Below are 20,436 nucleotides of genomic sequence, written 5' to 3'. Positions count from 1 at the left end.
AAACGTCTTCTTCATCACCAGGGATAGCGACCCACACAGACTGTGAGACAGCAGCATAAATGACTGACATTTAAAAGACATTCGCAAATGAACCACAGGCTTGACTTTACAATATCAAAATACGAACTCAATAACCTTCCTTACTTCGACTTGAGGTTAATTACATCATGTGATTGTAACTAATTCTCTCCTTTCGGAAAAATGCAACGAGTAATTGATACAGCTATTATCTTACCTTTTCTTTATTTGGTAAAGTCTGAGTTCTGGTAAAAGTGTCTCCTCCGTTAATGCTGATAAGTTCAGCATCTGCAGGCGGAAACGATGCGGGGAAAACCACTACGTCACTCTTGAGCGTGTCTGAGCTGAAACACACGTCATACTGCTGAGTAGATTTGGAGTAAGACCAGCTCCCGTCAGGGTGGGTGGTGATCATTGGGGCGCTGTACCTGCTGAAATCGCCGTCTGTCCTGTGGCATTTGACAGCTATTAAACTGATGAGGCTGAGCAGAAAGATGAGTGAGACCGACACAATGGCGATCAGCAGATACAGGTTTAAATCCGAGAAGCTGTCCTCCTTTACGGGCACATGTCTGAACTGAGTCTGGATGTCAGATGTGCTTTCAACCACCACCACGTCAATAGACACAGTAGCTGACAGGGAGGGTTCTCCGTTATCAGACACCAACACCACCAAGGGGTGAGTTTTCAGGTCATTGTCACTCATTCTCCTCTTAGTCCGGATTTCTCCGGTGCTGGTTCCGATCCGGAAGAGGTTGTTTCCTTTGGGCTCAGACAGGTGATAAGAGAGCAGCGCATTGTATCCTGAGTCTGCGTCTACAGCCCTGATCTTTGCCACAAAGTATCCCGCTTCAGCGGAATAGGGGATGCTCTCACTGTTAACGGAGCCGTGCTCAGAATATGGCGCGAGAATCGTGGGACTGTTGTCATTTTCATCCAGGATTAAAACGTTGACAGTCACGTTGCTGCTGAGCGGAGGAACACCAGAGTCTGTGGCCTGAACTCTGAAGTGAAACGTCTTCAACTCCTCATAGTTGAAAGACTGCAGGCTGATTATATCTCCAGTCTCTGAGTTGATGTTTATCATTGTGGACAACGGGACTGAGTTAGTGTTACTTTCTAAAAAGTGGTAACTCACCTGACCATTTTCATTCATGTCAGCATCTAGTGCAGATACTGTTTGGAGAACTGCTCCCACTGGGCTGTTCTCCTTCACATAAATATTAATGTATGGTGACGAAAAGCGAGGCGCGTTATCATTGACATCAGAAACGTGAACAGTAATAATACTGGTGCTGGAGAGAGGGGGGTTGCCTCCATCACTTGCTTTTATGGTGACATTATAGTGAGAGATGCTCTCTCGGTTTAGGGGCCCGTCAACCACTAAAGAGTAATAGTTTTTATAGTTTGTTTCCAATTTAAATGGGGTCTTGTCATCTATCGCACATTGCACTTCACCATTCTTGCCTCCGTCTTTGTCCAAGACAGAGACAAGTGCAATAGCAGTACCGATTTTAGCGTCCTCCTTCACTGTGCTCAGTAGTGACGTCACAGTGATCTCAGGAGCGTTGTCGTTCAGATCCAACACTTCAACCAGTACCTTACAGTGAGCAGACATCGGAGGCTGGCCTTTGTCACTGGCCTGTGCACGAATCTCAAACACGGGATGTTCTTCAAAATCCACATTTCCTTCAACTGTCACTGTGCCTGTGTTTGGGTCGATTTTAAAAATTTCCAGTATGTGGTCCTGCTCCTTTGTGCTCAGCGTATATATGATCTCTTTGTTTGTTCCTTCGTCTGCGTCTGTAGCATTTAAAGTCAGGAGAGTGGTACCAATAGGCACATTTTCAAATACGCGAGTTTTGTACAAAGACTTTGCAAACACGGGCGTGTTATCATTATTGTCTAAAACATTAATTATAATATCTGACGTTCCAGATTTTGTCGGACTTCCATCGTCTAACGCTGTTAAAGTAAGCGTGATGAGAGGCTCCTTTTCTCTGTCTAACGCTTTCTGTAACACCAGCTCAGTGGAAATACTCTCTCCCGCTTTGCTTATCGCTAATGAGAAATGTTCATTCGAGCTGAGCTTGTACGTGTTTATGCCATTCTTTCCTACGTCTGCATCGTAGGCCTGTAGAAGGGGAAATCTTATTCCTGGTAACGTGCTTTCTGCGATGTCTATACTCTGTGACTTGGCAATGAAATCGGGAAAATTGTCGTTGACATCAAGAATCTGAATTTCTATGCGGTACAGCTTTAAAGGCTCGTTTATGACTGCCTCGACATTAACAGTGCATCTTGCTGCTTTCGCGCAGAGCTCCTCTCTGTCTATTCTCTCATTGACATAGAGGATGCCAGTCTTAGTATTTACCTCGAAATACTTTTTCTTTGATCCAGCAACAATCCTGAACGTACGGGACTCCAGATCCTGTACGTTTAAGTGTAAATCCTTCGCGATATTTCCAACAAATGTCCCCGAGTTCACCTCCTCTAAGACGGAGTAAGAGAGCTGCCCAGACGCTGCATCCCAGCAGCAATCCAGTATCAGAAGCACGAAATATATCCAGACAGAGCACTTTCTCCTCGTTGAATGCATAGTTCCTTTTGTCGCAAACACACCATATGTTCAAATCTGACAGTTTGCAGAAAACAATCCAGACGAAAACAGCATTAGTAATCTATTTCATTCTCTTCAGTCGGACTAGAAAGACGGCTGTCGCTCTGTACCCTCTCCTCTTGAATGTCTTTGTTACACAGCTCTGTGAACCGACTCTGGGAGGGGCGTTAAACACGAACAGAGAAGTCTTTATGTTACGGTCTACACTGTCGCCCTGTGGTGATTTCAAACACCTACATCTACAAGCCCTACCAAGCGCTTCCCCGGGCGCCGGTCGGATGGCAGCCCACCGCTCCTGGTCTGCCGCGGAGGAAGGATGACCAGGATGGGTTAAAAGCGGAAGACAAATTTCACCAATTGCATGGCTTGTTCAGCATGTCTGTAAATGTGTGACAAATAAAGGGGATTGTCCCTCTGATTCTTCTCCTTAAAGCGGATTGACTGATATTTCTCCCTGTCCTTATACAAAGTGACTGAAAACTGTCCTTAAAGCGAACAAAAACAGGAAAACAAATGGTGGAGTTTCTTACAGGGTCATTTTGTAGGCTGAGGTGGAAATAAAATGGGAGAGAAGAACATTATTTGTTTCCAGGCAAACAACTGTTGATGGTTTCAGAACACTTACTTTTTAAGACCTATCACCGATATTTATAGAGGTAAGGCGTTGAAAAATAAACGCCATTATTCATTGTCAAGATGGGTCGTGGAATATTAGAGCAGGTAAAATGTAAATACTGTGCCCCATACATGCCTAAATAAGTACCTAATAGACGTGTCTAGTTTCTCAGAGTTGTTGACTGACAAGAGCGATGCATTTAAAGGGATGAAAGCAGTGCAAATAACACAACTTACATATTCGGTTCCTGTGTGAGCGTAGCTATTTTTTATTTATTTTTTTTATTTATTTATTTTTTTTCAACGTATTAGCATCTCTGTATCTTACAGAAATGCGCGCAATATGTCCACTGAAACATACGAAACATTAACTCCTTTACATTATCAAAATTAGACATGACTTACCTTTTCTTTACTGGGTAAAGTCTGAGTTCTGGTAAAAGTGTCTCCTCCATTGATACTGATCAGCTCCGCATCTACAGGCGGAAACGGTGCGGGGAAAACCACTACGTCACTCTTGAGTGTGTCTGAGCTGAAACACACGTCATACTGCTGAGTAGATTTGGAGTAAGACCAGCTCCCGTCAGGGTGGGTGGTGATCATTGGGGCGCTGTACCTGCTGAAATCGCCGTCTGTCCTGTGACATTTGACAGCTATTAAACTGATGAGGCTGAGCAGAAAGATGAGTGAGACCGACACAATGGCGATCAGCAGATACAGGTTTAAATCCGAGAAGCTGTCCTCCTTTACGGGCACATGTCTGAACTGAGTCTGGATGTCAGCTGTGCTTTCAACCACCACCACGTCAATAGACACAGTAGCTGACAGGGAGGGTTCTCCGTTATCAGACACCAACACCACCAAGGGGTGAGTTTTCAGGTCATTGTCACTCATTCTCCTCTTAGTCCGGATTTCTCCGGTGCTGGTTCCGATCCGGAAGAGGTTGTTTCCTTTGGGCTCAGACAGGTGATAAGAGAGCAGCGCATTGTATCCAGAGTCTGCGTCTACAGCCCTGATCTTTGCCACAAAGTATCCCGCTTCAGCAGAATAGGGGATGCTCTCACTGTTAACGGAGCCGTGCTCAGAATATGGCGCGAGAATCGTGGGACTGTTGTCATTTTTATCCAGGATTAAAACGTTGACAGTCACGTTGCTGCTGAGCGGAGGAACACCAGAGTCTGTGGCCTGAACTTTGAAGTGAAACGTCTTTAACTCCTCATAGTTGAAAGACTGCAGGCTGATTATATCTCCAGTCTCTGAGTTGATGTTTATCATAGTCGAGAGTGGCAGTGAGTTGCTGTTGTTGTGTAGAAATGAATAGCTCATCTGACCATTTTGATCGATGTCAGCATCAACTGCTGTCACTGTTTTTATAACTGCCCCTACTGGACTGTTTTCCTTGACATAGACATTGATTATGTTTTCTGTGAACAGAGGTTTGTTATCATTCACATCTGATACTTGTACATTAATAACGCTCGTGCTGGATAGTGAGGGGCTGCCCTCATCAGCAGCAGTGATGCTGATATTGTATTGAGATGCAGTTTCTCTGTCAAGAGGACCATCCACCACCAACGAATAGTAATTCTTATAATTTGATTCTAATTTAAAAGGAACACTATTTCTAATTTTGCAGTTCACCATCCCGTTTTTCCCTCCGTCTTTATCAAATACTGAAACAAGTGCAATGGCGGTGCCAATGGACGCATCCTCTTTGACAGTGTTTAACAGTGATGTAACTGAAATTTCAGGAGCATTATCATTGACGTCTAAAACTTCAATCAATAATTTGGCATGTGATGTCATCGGTGAGGAAGCTCCATCACTGGCTTGAACTCGAATCTCAAAAGCATTATTTTCTTCAAAGTCGATATTCTTTATGTTTGTGACAGTCCCTGTTTTTTCATCTATAGCAAAAACATCCGTTTTTGTTACGCGGTCGATTTTACTGAACGAGTACAATATTTGTCCATTTGCCCCAGCATCCATGTCAGTTGCATTTAATGTTATTATCGATGTTCCTACCTTAGTGTTCTCATACACTCTGGCTTTGTACAGACTTTGACTGAATACAGGAGGATTATCATTAATGTCCAGTACATTGACTATAATGACCATCGTGCCTGATTTAGCAGGTGTTCCTCCATCAATGGCAGTCAGTGTGAGTCGGATCACAGACTGTTTTTCTCGGTCTAAAACTTTCTGAAGCAGTAATTCGACAGTCACACTCTCTCCTTTATGTGTATCGAGAGAGAAGTATTCATTTTGGCTGAGCTTGTAGGTATTGACAGTATTTTTACCGACGTCGGCATCGTGAGCTCGTTGCAAAGGGAATTTCGCCCCTGCCGCTGTGCTCTCAGTTATGTTAATTATCTGGGAAGAGCTGAGAAATGACGGAGAATTATCATTCACATCTAATATTACAATTTCAATCCGATACAGTTTCAACGGATTATTAATAACTGCTTCTATACTAAGTGAACATTTGGGCTCGTCGCCGCAGAGTTCCTCTCGATCTATTCTCTCGTTAACGTACAGGACACCAGTCTTTAGGTTTACCTCGAAATATTTCCTCTTCGATCCAGCAACGATCTGAAACATGCGGGACTCCAAATCCTGCACATTAATGTTCAAATCTTTGGCGATATTTCCGACAACAGTCCCCAGATTCACCTCCTCTGAGACGGAGTAAGAGAGCTGCCCAGACACCGCTTCCCAGCAACAATCCAGCAGCACGACCAAGAGATATATCCACACAGAGCTCGTTCTGCCCGGAAAATGCATAATTCCACACAGCCAGATGGAGCATGCAGGCAAACCCGAGCAATATGTTTCAACAACCACGGTATCAAGTTCAAGGATGAATTATTCCAAGCCAATATGTCAGCATTTTCACGACCAAACAAGACAACCGTCCTTTGTCGTCCGACCTCTCTTTGTAACAAAGCACACAGATTCATCCACGGCTGTATCTGGGAGGAGCCCCGAGCCACGTACGACAACGTTCAGATGTGATGGTCTACAGAGTCCCCGTGTGGACAGAAGTCAGATTTGCATGCTACGACAAACATTATGACACTGGACAGTAGAAAACATTCTTAATTCTGCTTAAAATTTAAGCATTTGCACAAATCAAAGGATCAAATAATTGACAAGAAGATTCAGCTGACTGATTTCTAAAATTCACATTACATGACTAAATTCTAATTTAGAGTTCAGCACATTTTAGATGTGACCTGAAATGCCAAGCTGATGCCTGCAGCACAGGCAGTGAGTTATTTGCTCTGGTACCGACCATGACTTTTTTACTCTTAAACCAAAGTGAATAGAAAATATTAAATCAAAATAGTTTTTGAATATAAGTTATGCAATATTTGAAACCGTTATTGCCAAAGATATGTATAAAATTATTCAATGAGTCTGCGCTGAACAACATCTTGTTTTGCATCATGTGTTGGGAAGTGTAAACAAGGTCGAAACGTATTGATCAGCACCACGGATAGCGACCCACACAGACTGAATCAGCAGCAAAAATGACTGAAATTTAAAAGACATTCACAAATGAACCACAGGCTTGACTTTACAATATCAAAACTCAATAAACTTCATTACTTCGACTTGAGGTTAATTACATCATGTGATTGTAACTAAATTATCTCCTTTGGTGGAAAAAAAATGCAACGAGTAATTGATACAACTATTATCTTACCTTTTCTTTATTAGGTAAAGTCTGAGTTCTGGTAAAAGTGTCTCCTCCATTAATACTGATCAGCTCCGCATCTGCAGGCGGAAACGATGCGGGGAAAACCACTACGTCACTCTTGAGCGTGTCTGAGCTGAAACACACGTCATACTGCTGAGTAGATTTGGAGTAAGACCAGCTCCCGTCAGGGTGGGTGGTGATCATTGGGGCGCTGTACCTGCTGAAATCGCCGTCTGTCCTGTGACATTTGACAGCTATTAAACTGATGAGGCTGAGCAGAAAGATGAGTGAGACCGACACAATGGCGATCAGCAGATACAGGTTTAAATCCGAGAAGCTGTCCTCCTTTACGGGCACATGTCTGAACTGAGTCTGGATGTCAGCTGTGCTTTCAACCACCACCACGTCAATAGACACAGTAGCTGACAGGGAGGGTTCTCCGTTATCAGACACCAACACCACCAAGGGGTGAGTTTTCAGGTCATTGTCACTCATTCTCCTCTTAGTCCGGATTTCTCCGGTGCTGGTTCCGATCCGGAAGAGGTTGTTTCCTTTGGGCTCAGACAGGTGATAAGAGAGCAGCGCATTGTATCCAGAGTCTGCGTCTACAGCCCTGATCTTTGCCACAAAGTATCCCGCTTCAGCAGAATAGGGGATGCTCTCACTGTTAACGGAGCCGTGCTCAGAATATGGCGCGAGAATCGTGGGACTGTTGTCATTTTCATCCAGGATTAAAACGTTGACAGTCACGTTGCTGCTGAGCGGAGGAACACCAGAGTCTGTGGCCTGAACTTTGAAGTGAAACGTCTTTAACTCCTCATAGTTGAAAGACTGCAGGCTGATTATATCTCCAGTCTCTGAGTTGATGTTTATCATAGTCGAGAGTGGCAGTGAGTTGCTGTTGTTGTGTAGAAATGAATAGCTCATCTGACCATTTTGATCGATGTCGGCATCAACTGCTGTCACTGTTTTTATAACTGCCCCTACTGGACTGTTTTCCTTGACATAGACATTGATTATGTTTTCTGTGAACAGAGGTTTGTTATCATTCACATCTGATATTTGTACATTAATAACGCTCGTGCTGGATAGTGAGGGGCTGCCCTCATCAGCAGCAGTGATGCTGATATTATATTGAGATGCGGTTTCTCTGTCAAGAGGACCGTGCACCACCAACGAATAGTAATTTTTATAATTTGACTCCAATTTAAAAGGAACAATATTTCTAATTTTGCAGTTCACCATCCCGTTTTTCCCTCCGTCTTTATCAAATACTGAAACAAGTGCAATGGCGGTGCCAATGGACGCATCCTCTTTGACAGTGTTTAACAGTGATGTAACTGAAATTTCAGGAGCATTATCATTGACGTCTAAAACTTCAATCAATAATTTGGCATGTGAGGTGAGAGGAGAAGAAGCTCCATCACTGGCTTGAACTCGAATCTCAAAAGCATTATTTTCTTCAAAGTCGATATTCTTTATGTTTGTGACAGTTCCAGTTTTTTCGCCTATTGCAAACAGATCAGTTTGTTTCTCTTGGTCTATTTCAATAAAGGAATACGATATTTGTCCGTTGTGACCTACATCCAGATCCGTAGCGTTTAATGTTATTATTGAAGTGCCTAATTTTACATTTTCATACACACTGGCTTTGTACAGACTTTGACTGAATACAGGAGGATTATCATTAATGTCCAGTACATTGACTATAATGACCATAGTGCCTGATTTAGCAGGTGTTCCTCCATCAATGGCAGTCAGTGTGAGTCGGATCACAGACTGTTTTTCTCGGTCTAAAACTCTCTGAAGCAGTAATTCGACAGTCACACTCTCTCCTTTATGGGTCGCCAGAGAAAAGTACTCATTTTGGCTGAGCTTGTAGGTATTGACAGCATTTTTACCGACGTCGGCATCGTGAGCTCGTTTTAACGGAAATTTCGCCCCTGCTGCTGTATTTTCTGTAATGTTTAATATCTGTGTCGTGCTTCGAAATGACGGAGAATTATCATTTACATCTAAGATCATAATTTCAATGCGGTACAATTTTAAAGGGTTATTAATTACTGCTTCTACACTGAGTGAGCATTTCGGTTCATTGCCGCAGAGTTCCTCTCGATCTATTCTCTCGTTAACGTACAGGACACCAGTCTTTAGGTTTACCTCGAAATATTTCCTCTTCGATCCAGCAACGATCTGAAACATGCGGGACTCCAAATCCTGCACATTAATGTTCAGATCTTTGGCGATATTTCCGACAACAGTCCCCAGATTCACCTCCTCTGAGACGGAGTAAGAGAGCTGCCCAGACACCGCTTCCCAGCAACAATCCAGCAGCACGACCAAGAGATATATCCACACAGAGCTCGTTCTGCCCGGAAAATGCATAATTCCACACATCCAGATGGAGCATGCAGGCAAACCTGAGTAATACGTTTCAACAACCACGGTATCAAGTTCAAGGATGAATTATTCCAAGCCAATATGTCAGCATTTTCACGACCAAACAAGACAACCGTCCTTTGTCGTCCGACCTCTCTTTGTAACAAAGCACACAGATTCATCCACGGCTGTATCTGGGAGGAGCCCCGAGCCACGTACGACAACGTTCAGATGTGATGGTCTACAGAGTCCCCGTGTGGACAGAAGTCAGACTTGCATGCTACGACAAACATTATGATATTGGATAGCAGAAAACATTGTCAATTCTCCTTAAAATTTAACGTTCAGCTGACTGATTTCTAAAAGTCACATTATATGACTGAATTCTACGTCAGAATTCAGTACAGTGTAGATGTGACTTGAAATGCCAAACAGAAGCCTGCAGCACAGGCAGTGAGTTATTTGCTCTGGTCACTACACTGACTTATTTAATCTTAAACCAAAGTGAATAGAACATATGAAATCAAAATAGTCTTTGAATAGAAATTATGAATTCTGTAATATATTTTAAACAGGTGTTGCCAAAGATATGTATAAAACAATTTTAGAACTCTACATTTAACAACATCTTGTTTTGCATCATGCTTTGGTAATTGTAAGTAAGTATCAGCACCACGGATAGCGACCCACAGGGACTGTGACTCACCAGCAATGACAAATTTCAAAGACATTCACAAAAGAACAGCAGGTTTCACTGTACAATATTAAAATACAAACTCAGAAACCTTCGTTACTTCGACTTGAGGTTAATCACATCTTATTTAGAAAGGGGAGTCCTTGTATTACCATGTTGTAACTGATTATCTAATTGGGGGAAAATGCAACGAGTAATTGATACAACTTTTATCTTACCTTTTCTTTATTTGGTAAAGTCTGAGTTCTGGTAAAAGTGTCTCCTCCGTTAATACTGATGAGTTCAGCATCTGCAGGCGGAAACGGTGCGGGGAAAACCACTACGTCACTCTTGAGCGTGTCTGAGCTGAAACACACGTCATACTGCTGAGTAGATTTGGAGTAAGACCAGCTCCCGTCAGGGTGGGTGGTGATCATTGGGGCGCTGTACCTGCTGAAATCACCGTCTGTCCTGTGACATTTGACAGCTATTAAACTGATGAGGCTGAGCAGAAAGATGAGTGAGACCGACACAATGGCGATCAGCAGATACAGGTTTAAATCCGAGAAGTTGTCCTCCTTTACGGGCACATGTCTGAACTGAGTCTGGATGTCAGCTGTGCTTTCAACCACCACCACGTCAATAGACACAGTAGCTGACAGGGAGGGTTCTCCGTTATCAGACACCAACACCACCAAGGGGTGAGTTTTCAGGTCATTGTCACTCATTCTCCTCTTAGTCCGGATTTCTCCGGTGCTGGTTCCGATCCGGAAGAGGTTGTTTCCTTTGGGCTCAGACAGGTGATAAGAGAGCAGCGCATTGTATCCAGAGTCTGCGTCTACAGCCCTGATCTTTGCCACAAAGTATCCCGCTTCAGCAGAATAGGGGATGCTCTCACTGTTAACGGAGCCGTGCTCAGAATATGGCGCGAGAATCGTGGGACTGTTGTCATTTTCATCCAGGATTAAAACGTTGACAGTCACGTTGCTGCTGAGCGGAGGAACACCAGAGTCTGTGGCCTGAACTTTGAAGTGAAACGTCTTTAACTCCTCATAGTTGAAAGACTGCAGACTGATTATATCTCCAGTCTCTGAGTTAATGTTTATCATTGTGGACAGCGGGACTGAGTTAGTGTTACTTTCTAAAAAATGGTAACTCACCTGACCATTTTCATTCATGTCAGCATCTAGTGCAGATACTGTTTGGAGAATTGCTCCCACAAGGCTGTTCTCCTTTACATAAATATTAATGTATGGTGACGAAAAGCGAGGCGCGTTATCATTGACATCAGAAACGTGAACAGTAATAATACTGGTGCCGGAGAGAGGGGGGTTGCCTCCATCACTTGCTTTTATGGTGACATTATAGTGAGAGATGCTCTCTCGGTTTAGGGGCCCGTCAACCACTAAAGAGTAATAGTTTTTATAGTTTGTTTCCAATTTAAATGGGGTCTTGTCATCTATCGCACATTGCACTTCACCATTCTTGCCTCCGTCTTTGTCCAAGACAGAGACAAGTGCAATAGCAGTACCGATTTTAGCGTCCTCCTTCACTGTGCTCAGTAGTGACGTCACAGTGATCTCAGGAGCGTTGTCGTTCAGATCCAACACTTCAACCAGCACCTTACAGTGAGCAGACATCGGAGGCTGGCCTTTGTCACTGGCTTGTGCACGAATCTCAAACACGGGATGTTCTTCAAAATCCACATTTCCTTCAACTGTCACTGTGCCTGTGTTTGGGTCGATTTTAAAAATTTCCAGTATGTGGTCCTGCTCCTTTGTGCTCAGCGTATATATGATCTCTTTGTTTGTTCCTTCGTCTGCGTCTGTAGCATTTAAAATCAGGAGAGTGGTACCAATTGGCACATTTTCAAATACGCGAGTTTTGTACAAAGACTTTGCAAACACTGGCGTGTTATCATTAACGTCTAAAACCTGAATTATAATATCTGACGTTCCAGATTTTGTCGGACTTCCATCGTCTAACGCTGTTAAAGTAAGCGTGATGAGAGGCTCCTTTTCTCTGTCTAACGCTTTCTGTAACACCAGCTCAGTGGAAATACTCTCTCCCGCTTTGCTTATCGCTAATGAGAAATGTTCATTCGAGCTGAGCTTGTACGTGTTTATGCCATTCTTTCCTACGTCTGCATCGTAGGCCTGTAGAAGGGGAAATCTTATTCCTGGTAATGTGTTTTCTGCAATGTCTATACTCTGTGACTTGGCAATGAAATAGGGAAAATTGTCGTTGACATCAAGAATCTGAATTTCTATGCGGTACAGCTTTAAAGGCTCGTTTATGACTGCCTCGACATTAACAGTGCATCTTGCTGCTTTCGCGCAGAGCTCCTCTCTGTCTATTCTCTCACTGACATAGAGGATGCCAGTCTTAGTATTTACCTCGAAATACTTTTTCTTTGATCCAGCAACAATCCTGAACATACGGGACTCCAGATCCTGTACGTTTAAGTGTAAATCCTTCGCGATATTTCCAACAAATGTCCCCGAGTTCACCTCCTCTAAGACGGAGTAAGAGAGCTGCCCAGACGCTGCATCCCAGCAGCAATCCAGTATCAGAAGCACGAAATATATCCAGACAGAGCACTTTCTCCTCGTTGAAGGCATAATTCCTTTTGTCGTAAACACACCATATGTTCAAATCTGACAGTTTGCAGAAAACAATCCAGACGAAAACAGCATTAGTAATCTATTTCATTCTCTTCAGTCGGACTAGAAAGACGGCTGTCGCTCTGTACCCTCTCCTCTTGAATGTCTTTGTTACACAGCTCTGTGAACCGACTCTGGGAGGGGCGTTAAACACGAACAGAGTAGTCTTTATGTTACGGTCTACACTGTCGCCCTGTGGTGATTTCAAACACCTACATCTACAAGCCCTACCAAGCGCTTCCCCGGGCGCCGGTCGGATGGCAGCCCACCGCTCCTGGTCTGCCGCGGAGGAAGGATGACCAGGATGGGTTAAAAGCGGAAGACAAATTTCACCAATTGCATGGCTTGTTCAGCATGTCTGTAAATGTGTGACAAATAAAGGGGATTGTCCCTCTGATTCTTCTCCTTAAAGCGGATTGACTGATATTTCTCCCTGTCCTTATACAAAGTGACTGAAAACTGTCCTTAAAGCGAACAAAAACAGGAAAACAAATGGTGAAGTTTCTTACAGGGTCATTTTGTAGGCTGAGGTGGAAATAAAATGGGAGAGAAGAACATTATTTGTTTCCAGGCAAACAACTGTTGATGGTTTCAGAACACTTACTTTTTAAGACCTATCACCGATATTTATAGAGGTAAGGCGTTGAAAAATAAACGCCATTATTCATTGTCAAGATGGGTCGTGGAATATTAGAGCAGGTAAAATGTAAATACTGTGTCCCATACATGCCTAAATAAGTACCTAATAGACGTGTCTAGTTTCTCAGAGTTGTTGACTGACAAGAGCGATGCATTTAAAGGGATGAAAGCAGTGCAAATAACACAACTTACATATTCGGTTCCTGTGTGAGCGTAGCTATTTTTTATAGATTTTTTAATTTTTTTTTTTTTTTTTCAACGTATTAGCATCTCTGTATCTTACAGAAATGCGCGCAATATGTCCACTGAAACATACGAAACATTAACTCCTTTACATTATCAAAATTAGACATGGCTTACCTTTTCTTTACTGGGTAAAGTCTGAGTTCTGGTAAAAGTGTCTCCTCCATTGATACTGATCAGCTCCGCATCTACAGGCGGAAACGGCGCAGGGAAAACCACTACGTCACTCTTGAGCGTGTCTGAGCTGAAACACACGTCATACTGCTGAGTAGATTTGGAGTAAGACCAGCTCCCGTCAGGGTGGGTGGTGATCATTGGGGCGCTGTACCTGCTGAAATCACCGTCTGTCCTGTGACATTTGACAGCTATTAAACTGATGAGGCTGAGCAGAAAGATGAGTGAGACCGACACAATGGCGATCAGCAGATACAGGTTTAAATCCGAGAAGCTGTCCTCCTTTACGGGCACATGTCTGAACTGAGTCTGGATGTCAGCTGTGCTTTCAACCACCACCACGTCAATAGACACAGTAGCTGACAGGGAGGGTTCTCCGTTATCAGACACCAACACCACCAAGGGGTGAGTTTTCAGGTCATTGTCACTCATTCTCCTCTTAGTCCGGATTTCTCCGGTGCTGGTTCCGATCCGGAAGAGGTTGTTTCCTTTGGGCTCAGACAGGTGATAAGAGAGCAGCGCATTGTATCCGGAGTCTGCGTCTACAGCCCTGATCTTTGCCACAAAGTATCCCGCTTCAGCAGAATAGGGGATGGTCTCACTGTTAACGGAGCCGTGCTCAGAATATGGCGCGAGAATCGTGGGACTGTTGTCATTTTCATCCAGGATTAAAACGTTGACAGTCACGTTGCTGCTGAGCGGAGGAACACCAGAGTCTGTGGCCTGAACTTTGAACTGAAACGTCTTTAACTCCTCATAGTTGAAAGACTGCAGGCTGATTATATCTCCAGTCTCTGAGTTGATGTTTATCATAGTCGAGAGTGGCAGTGAGTTGCTGTTGTTGTGTAGAAATGAATAGCTCATCTGACCATTTTGGTCGATGTCAGCATCAACCGCTGTCACTGTTTTTATAACTGCCCCTACTGGACTGTTTTCCTTGACATAGACATTGATTATGTTTTCTGTGAACAGAGGTTTGTTATCATTCACATCTGATATTTGTACATTAATAACGCTCGTGCTGGATAGTGAGGGGCTGCCCTCATCAGCAGCAGTGATGCTGATATTGTATTGAGATGCAGTTTCTCTGTCAAGAGGACCGTGCACCACCAACGAATAGTAATTCTTATAATTTGACTCCAATTTAAAAGGAACAATATTTGAAATTTTGCAGTTCACCATCCCGTTTTTCCCTCCGTCTTTATCAAATACTGAAACAAGTGCAATGGCGGTGCCAATGGACGCATCCTCTTTGACAGTGTTTAACAGTGATGTAACTGAAATTTCAGGAGCATTATCATTGACGTCTAAAACTTCAATCAATAATTTGGCATGTGATGTGAGAGGGGAAGAAGCTCTGTCACTCGCTTGGACTCGAATCTCAAAAGCATTATTTTCCTCAAAGTCGATATTCTTTATGTTTGTGACCGTTCCAGTTTTTTTATCTATAGTAAATAAATCAGTTTGTTTCCCTCTGCCTACTTCACTGAATGAATATAACACTTGCCCATTTTGGCCTGCATCCAGATCCGTAGCATTTAATGTTATTATCGATGTTCCTATCTTAACATTTTCATACACACTGGCTTTGTACAGACTTTGACTGAATACAGGAGGATTATCATTAATGTCCAATACATTCACGATTATAGTCATTGTGCCTGATTTAGCAGGTGTTCCTCCATCAATGGCAGTCAGTGTGAGTCGGATCACAGACTGTTTTTCTCGGTCTAAAACTTTCTGAAGCAGTAATTCGACAGTCACACTCTCTCCTTTATGTGTATCGAGAGAGAAGTATTCATTTTGGCTGAGCTTGTAGGTATTGACAGCATTTTTACCGACGTCGGCATCGTGAGCAGGGTGTAGAGGGAATTTCGTCCCTGCTGCTGTGTTCTCACTAATGTTCATTAACTGTGACGGTTTTAGAAATGATGGGGAATTATCATTTACATCTAAGATCATAATTTCAATGCGGTACAGTTTTAACGGGTTGTTAATTACTGCTTCTATACTAAGTGAACATTTGGGCTCGTCGCCGCAGAGTTCCTCTCGATCTATTCTCTCGTTAACGTACAGGACACCAGTCTTTAGGTTTACCTCGAAATATTTCCTCTTCGATCCGGCAACGATCTGAAACATGCGGGACTCCAAATCCTGCACATTAATGTTCAGATCTTTGGCGATATTTCCGACGACAGTCCCCAGATTCACCTCCTCTGAGACGGAGTAAGAGAGCTGCCCAGACACCGCTTCCCAGCAACAATCCAGCAGCACGACCAAGAGATATATCCACACAGAGCTCGTTCTGCCCGGAAAATGCATAATTCCACACATCGACAGATATCATACAGACTGATTCTTTCAATGACGTCACAAAAATAAAGAATTTAAGCTTTGTAGGCTAATACACCCAACGAACTTAAATGGCCACATGAAAACCCTCCGTTTCATTTCACCCTCTCCGTCTCTTTGTTTCAATCGTCTATGAAACATCATCATCCCCTAAATCTGGGAGGAGCCCCGACACTCCAGAGAGGAAGTTCAAATGTGATGGTCTACAATGTCCTCATGTGGACACTTGTAAGAACTACATTCACCATCAGACACAAAACAATATTGCAGCGAACCTTACACCAATGTCTCCTCACAAAAGACATCATGATAATCTTCAAAAAAGTATAACACACCCAGTCCACAAATATCCTCCTCCCGCACACACATGCAACGGTCTTTCACGATAGACAAGTCAGATATGGACAGTGGTGACAGGCACTTTCCTGAGGACTGATGAGATCTGAGAGCGAGCATGAACGTCCGAGAACATAAAACTGTTCGAAGGGTTATTGTTTGTTTGTTTGTGTGTGTGTGTGTGTGTGTGTGTGTGTGTGTGTGTGTGTGTGTGTGTGTGTGTGTGTGTGTGTGTGTGTTTTGCGTTTAGCACCATGGACAGCGACATTCCCTTCGAAAATGCCAAATATGCATCAAGAATTCGCTGAATTTAAAATCCGGGAACACAAAGCAGTTTATCCCAATAACCTTACGTATGTTATAACGTCAAGTTAATTTAACTGTTACTTTTACCGTCACCTTAGACGGAAAAGGCTCTTTGAAAAAGCCTTGAATGAAAACTGCCATTTTTTCTCACGCCTTTCCGACGCAGTGTGATAATATGCCAAAGTAAGAAAAGTTTAAACCCTGTCTTCATTAAAATCTCTATCCTGGTGAATACCTAGCTCTGTTTAACCCACGAGCGACGTGACGGCAAAAGTTCAGCCACATAGATACTTTGACGATGACTGATAGATCTTTGATATACTGCCGTGTTCAACATTGCATAATCTATGTGGAACTGAAATCACACATTTGGAGTTTTCGAACAGGATCGTCTTTTAACCTTCATCTTTAGGATTATATGCTACACAAATTCACGGACCTGCGTTCCGCACATTAAAATACCAAATGAGCAGACAGTAATGAATGAGACGACAAAACCATTGACAAATTCACAGTAGACTGCAGTTTACCTACTTCACGTATACTTGATATAATTTCTATTTGAATTCAAACTGTATTTCAAATGCAATGTTCTTGTCAGCGAGCACAACACGAATGAAGCTGCAGCATTTCACTTCCAACTGTCAGCACTGAAAAAGTGATGTAGTGAGTATTTAATACATGTATGTTCTTACCTTTTCTTTATTAGGTAAAGTCTGAGTTCTGGTAAAAGTGTCTCCTCCATTGATACTGATCAGCTCCGCATCTGCAGGCGGAAACGGTGCGGGGAAAACCACTACGTCACTCTTGAGCGTGTCTGAGCTGAAACACACGTCATACTGCTGAGTAGATTTGGAGTAAGACCAGCTCCCGTCAGGGTGGGTGGTGATCATTGGGGCGCTGTACCTGCTGAAATCGCCGTCTGTCCTGTGGCATTTGACAGCTATTAAACTGATGAGGCTGAGCAGAAAGATGAGTGAGACCGACACAATGGCGATCAGCAGATACAGGTTTAAATCCGAGAAGCTGTCCTCCTTTACGGGCACATGTCTGAACTGAGTCTGGATGTCAGCTGTGCTTTCAACCACCACCACGTCAATAGACACAGTAGCTGACAGGGAGGGTTCTCCGTTATCAGACACCAACACCACCAAGGGGTGAGTTTTCAGGTCATTGTCACTCATTCTCCTCTTAGTCCGGATTTCTCCGGTGCTGGTTCCGATCCGGAAGAGGTTGTTTCCTTTGGGCTCAGACAGGTGATAAGAGAGCAGCGCATTGTATCCAGAGTCTGCGTCTACAGCCCTGATCTTTGCCACAAAGTATCCCGCTTCAGCAGAATAGGGGATGCTCTCACTGTTAACGGAGCCGTGCTCAGAATATGGCGCGAGAATCGTGGGACTGTTGTCATTTTCATCCAGGATTAAAACGTTGACAGTCACGTTGCTGCTGAGCGGAGGAACACCAGAGTCTGTGGCCTGAACTTTGAACTGAAACGTTTTTAACTCCTCATAGTTGAAAGACTGCAGACTGATTATATCTCCAGTCTCTGAGTTGATGTTTACCATTGTGGGCAACGGCAATGAATTACTGTTACTTTCGACAATTGAATAGCTCACTTGGGCATTTTGATCGATGTCCACATCAACTGCAGATACTCTTTTTATGACTGCTCCAACTGGACTGTTTTCCTTTAAGTATAAATTGACTAAAGTGTCTGAAAAACGAGGAGCGTTGTCATTGACATCGGATATATAAACAGTAAACTCGCTGGTGCTCGTGAGAGCAGGGCTTCCATCATCCGTTGCTGTGATGGTGACATTATAATGTGAAGCACTCTCTCTGTCGAGCTGTCCGTCGACTACTAAAGAATAATAGTTTTTATAATTTGTTTCCAATTTGAAAGGACTGTCATTTTTAATATCACAGTGAACTACTCCATTTTTACCTCCATCTCTGTCCAGGACTGACACGAGTGCAACAGCAGTACCTATTTTTGCATCCTCTTTCACTTTGTTAATTAATGATGTTACAGATATTTCAGGGATGTTGTCATTTAAATCCACCACCTCTACGAGGACTTTACACTGTGCTGCCATTGGAGGATACCCTTTGTCACTCGCTTGCACGCGGATTTCAAAAGCTGTGTGTTCTTCAAAGTCAATATTTCCTTTAACTGTTATCAAACCGGTCTTCTCGTCAATATGGAATATTTCCAGAATATGATCTTGATCTTTGCTGCCCAGTGAATATATAACTTCTCCGTTTAGTCCTTCATCACTGTCTGTTGCCGTTACTGTTATTACTGATGTACCTTGTGGTATATTTTCAGAAATACTTGTTTTATACAGTGATTTGGTGAAGACTGGGACATTATCATTATTGTCCAAGACCTTGATTATTATCTGTGATGTTCCGGATTGTGGAGGTGTCCCTCCGTCCACAGCAGTCAATGTAAGCTTAATTACAGGTTGTTTTTCTCGGTCTAGATGTTTCTGAAGTACCAGCTCAGCCGACACACTCTCTCCTTTGTTCACTGATAGTGAAAAATAGTCATTTTGATTTAGCTTGTACGTACTGATACCATTTTTTCCTACATCGGCATCATAGGCAGACAGCACAAGAAATGTCGTCCCGGGCAGCGTGCTTTCGGCAATTTCAATGCTTTGAGAATTAGTACTGAAAGACGGATGATTATCATTAACATCTAGAATATTTATGTCTAAACGATAAAGCTTCAATGGAGCATTTATCACAGCCTCTACGCTCACGGTGCATTTCGGTGCCTTCGCACAGAGCTCCTCTCTGTCTATTCTATCACTGACAAAGAGAACACCAGTCTTCAAATTTACCTCGAAATATTTTCTCTTTGATCCGGTAACAATCTGAAACATGCGAGACTCCAGATCATCGACACTGAGGGTTAGATCCTTGGCTATATTTCCTACAGAAGTCCCCGGATTCACCTCCTCTGATATGGAGTAGGAGAGCTGCCCGGATACCGCTTCCCAGTCACAACCCAGCAGCAAAAACAACACGTATGCCACCACGGAACTCCTGTGAACGGAATACATAATCCAACCCGTCGTGAAGTCAGCATAGACACAAGTCTATTGGATATCGAGTATTAACGAAAATTGTATTCCCCTTTCTTCGATTTTGTCCACAGTGCGGATAAATCCCCAGCCTCCTCTCTGTTCTTCTGCGTCTCTTTGTGTCAAAGCCCAACAAGACATCATCACGCTCTTCATCGGGGAGGGGCATCGGGAGTTCAATAAAATTGTCTCTGTGTTATGGTCTACAGTGCCCTCCTATGGCTTTGTGAAATAATTACATTGCAAACTGAGAGAAAACTGTGTAACATCACAGAGACCATCTCTCTTTCATGCTCAGCACAAGATGGCCAAGAGTAAAAAGAACAGAAAACCGATATACAGCGTTTTAAACGAGGGTCGGCACATCTGTTTGTGATTGGCATGTTTAGCCTTAAGTGGAGTGTAATCCGGGCAAACAATCATTTCCAATATACCCTGAAGGATATGTCGTCAAAACATAAAATCTGTATGAACTTAGCCTTTATTTATAGCATTTATTTGTGTAAATATATGAAGCAAAACAAAACAGTACAACAAAATCTACTTCTGAGGTCAGACTGGTTCAACGCTATCACACTTGATCTGAAAAGACTGACTGACAAGTTACAGACGATGACAGGTGC

At 43.1% G+C, this 20,436-nt stretch overlaps 5 protein-coding genes across 25 annotated transcripts in view; all 5 read right to left on the bottom strand.

Moving 5' to 3' along the window:
• The window catches only part of LOC139331568 (protocadherin alpha-C2-like), a 208,430-nt gene that overhangs the window by 84,615 nt on the left and 103,379 nt on the right, over nt 1–20,436 (bottom strand). The window contains exon 1 of one of the 21 annotated variants that reach the window (XM_070963078.1): nt 6,963–9,450. The exons of 19 other annotated variants lie outside the window; for them this stretch is intronic. In XM_070963078.1, coding sequence (XP_070819179.1) covers nt 6,963–9,353 — 2,391 coding nt within the window. In that variant the 5' untranslated portion in view covers nt 9,354–9,450. Of the gene's footprint in view, nt 1–3,658; nt 6,196–6,962; nt 9,451–20,436 lie in introns of those variants that run through there. One more of the 21 variants, XM_070963085.1, reaches the window with a different exon arrangement.
• On the bottom strand, nt 64–2,869 carry LOC139331579 (protocadherin alpha-8-like). The gene has a single exon (XM_070963120.1). The coding sequence runs from the start codon at nt 2,615–2,617 to the stop codon at nt 227–229; it is 2,391 nt and encodes a 796-aa protein (XP_070819221.1). The 5' UTR covers nt 2,618–2,869; the 3' UTR covers nt 64–226.
• On the bottom strand, nt 10,239–12,834 carry LOC139331700 (protocadherin alpha-8-like). Its single transcript, XM_070963330.1, has one exon. It carries the CDS (start codon nt 12,627–12,629, stop codon nt 10,239–10,241), a length of 2,391 nt encoding a protein of 796 aa, XP_070819431.1. The 5' UTR covers nt 12,630–12,834.
• Nucleotides 12,704–16,061, bottom strand: LOC139331699 (protocadherin alpha-8-like). Its single transcript, XM_070963329.1, has 2 exons — nt 13,671–16,061; nt 12,704–12,805 (listed from the first exon to the last, which is right to left on the bottom strand). Exons 1-2 carry the CDS (start codon nt 16,059–16,061, stop codon nt 12,704–12,706), a joined length of 2,493 nt encoding a protein of 830 aa, XP_070819430.1.
• Nucleotides 15,763–20,378, bottom strand: LOC139331578 (protocadherin alpha-8-like). Its single transcript, XM_070963118.1, has one exon. It carries the CDS (start codon nt 19,790–19,792, stop codon nt 17,396–17,398), a length of 2,397 nt encoding a protein of 798 aa, XP_070819219.1. The 5' UTR covers nt 19,793–20,378; the 3' UTR covers nt 15,763–17,395.

Source organism: Chaetodon trifascialis, chromosome 5, assembly GCF_039877785.1.
Source record: "Chaetodon trifascialis isolate fChaTrf1 chromosome 5, fChaTrf1.hap1, whole genome shotgun sequence".
Lineage (NCBI taxonomy): Eukaryota > Metazoa > Chordata > Actinopteri > Chaetodontiformes > Chaetodontidae > Chaetodon > Chaetodon trifascialis.
This window is presented reverse-complemented; position numbering and strand designations above follow the sequence as displayed.

Coding starts and splice junctions, on each gene's coding strand:
- LOC139331579 (XM_070963120.1), bottom strand. CDS start 2,617: ATGCATTCAACGAGGAGAAAGTGCTCTGTCTGGATATATTTCGTGCTT.
- LOC139331700 (XM_070963330.1), bottom strand. CDS start 12,629: ATGCCTTCAACGAGGAGAAAGTGCTCTGTCTGGATATATTTCGTGCTT.
- LOC139331699 (XM_070963329.1), bottom strand. CDS start 16,061: ATGTGTGGAATTATGCATTTTCCGGGCAGAACGAGCTCTGTGTGGATA. Junction 12,806..13,670: donor CTTTACCCAGTAAAGAAAAG/GTAAGCCATGTC, acceptor CGCCCCTCCCAG/AGTCGGTTCACAGAGCTGTG.
- LOC139331578 (XM_070963118.1), bottom strand. CDS start 19,792: ATGTATTCCGTTCACAGGAGTTCCGTGGTGGCATACGTGTTGTTTTTG.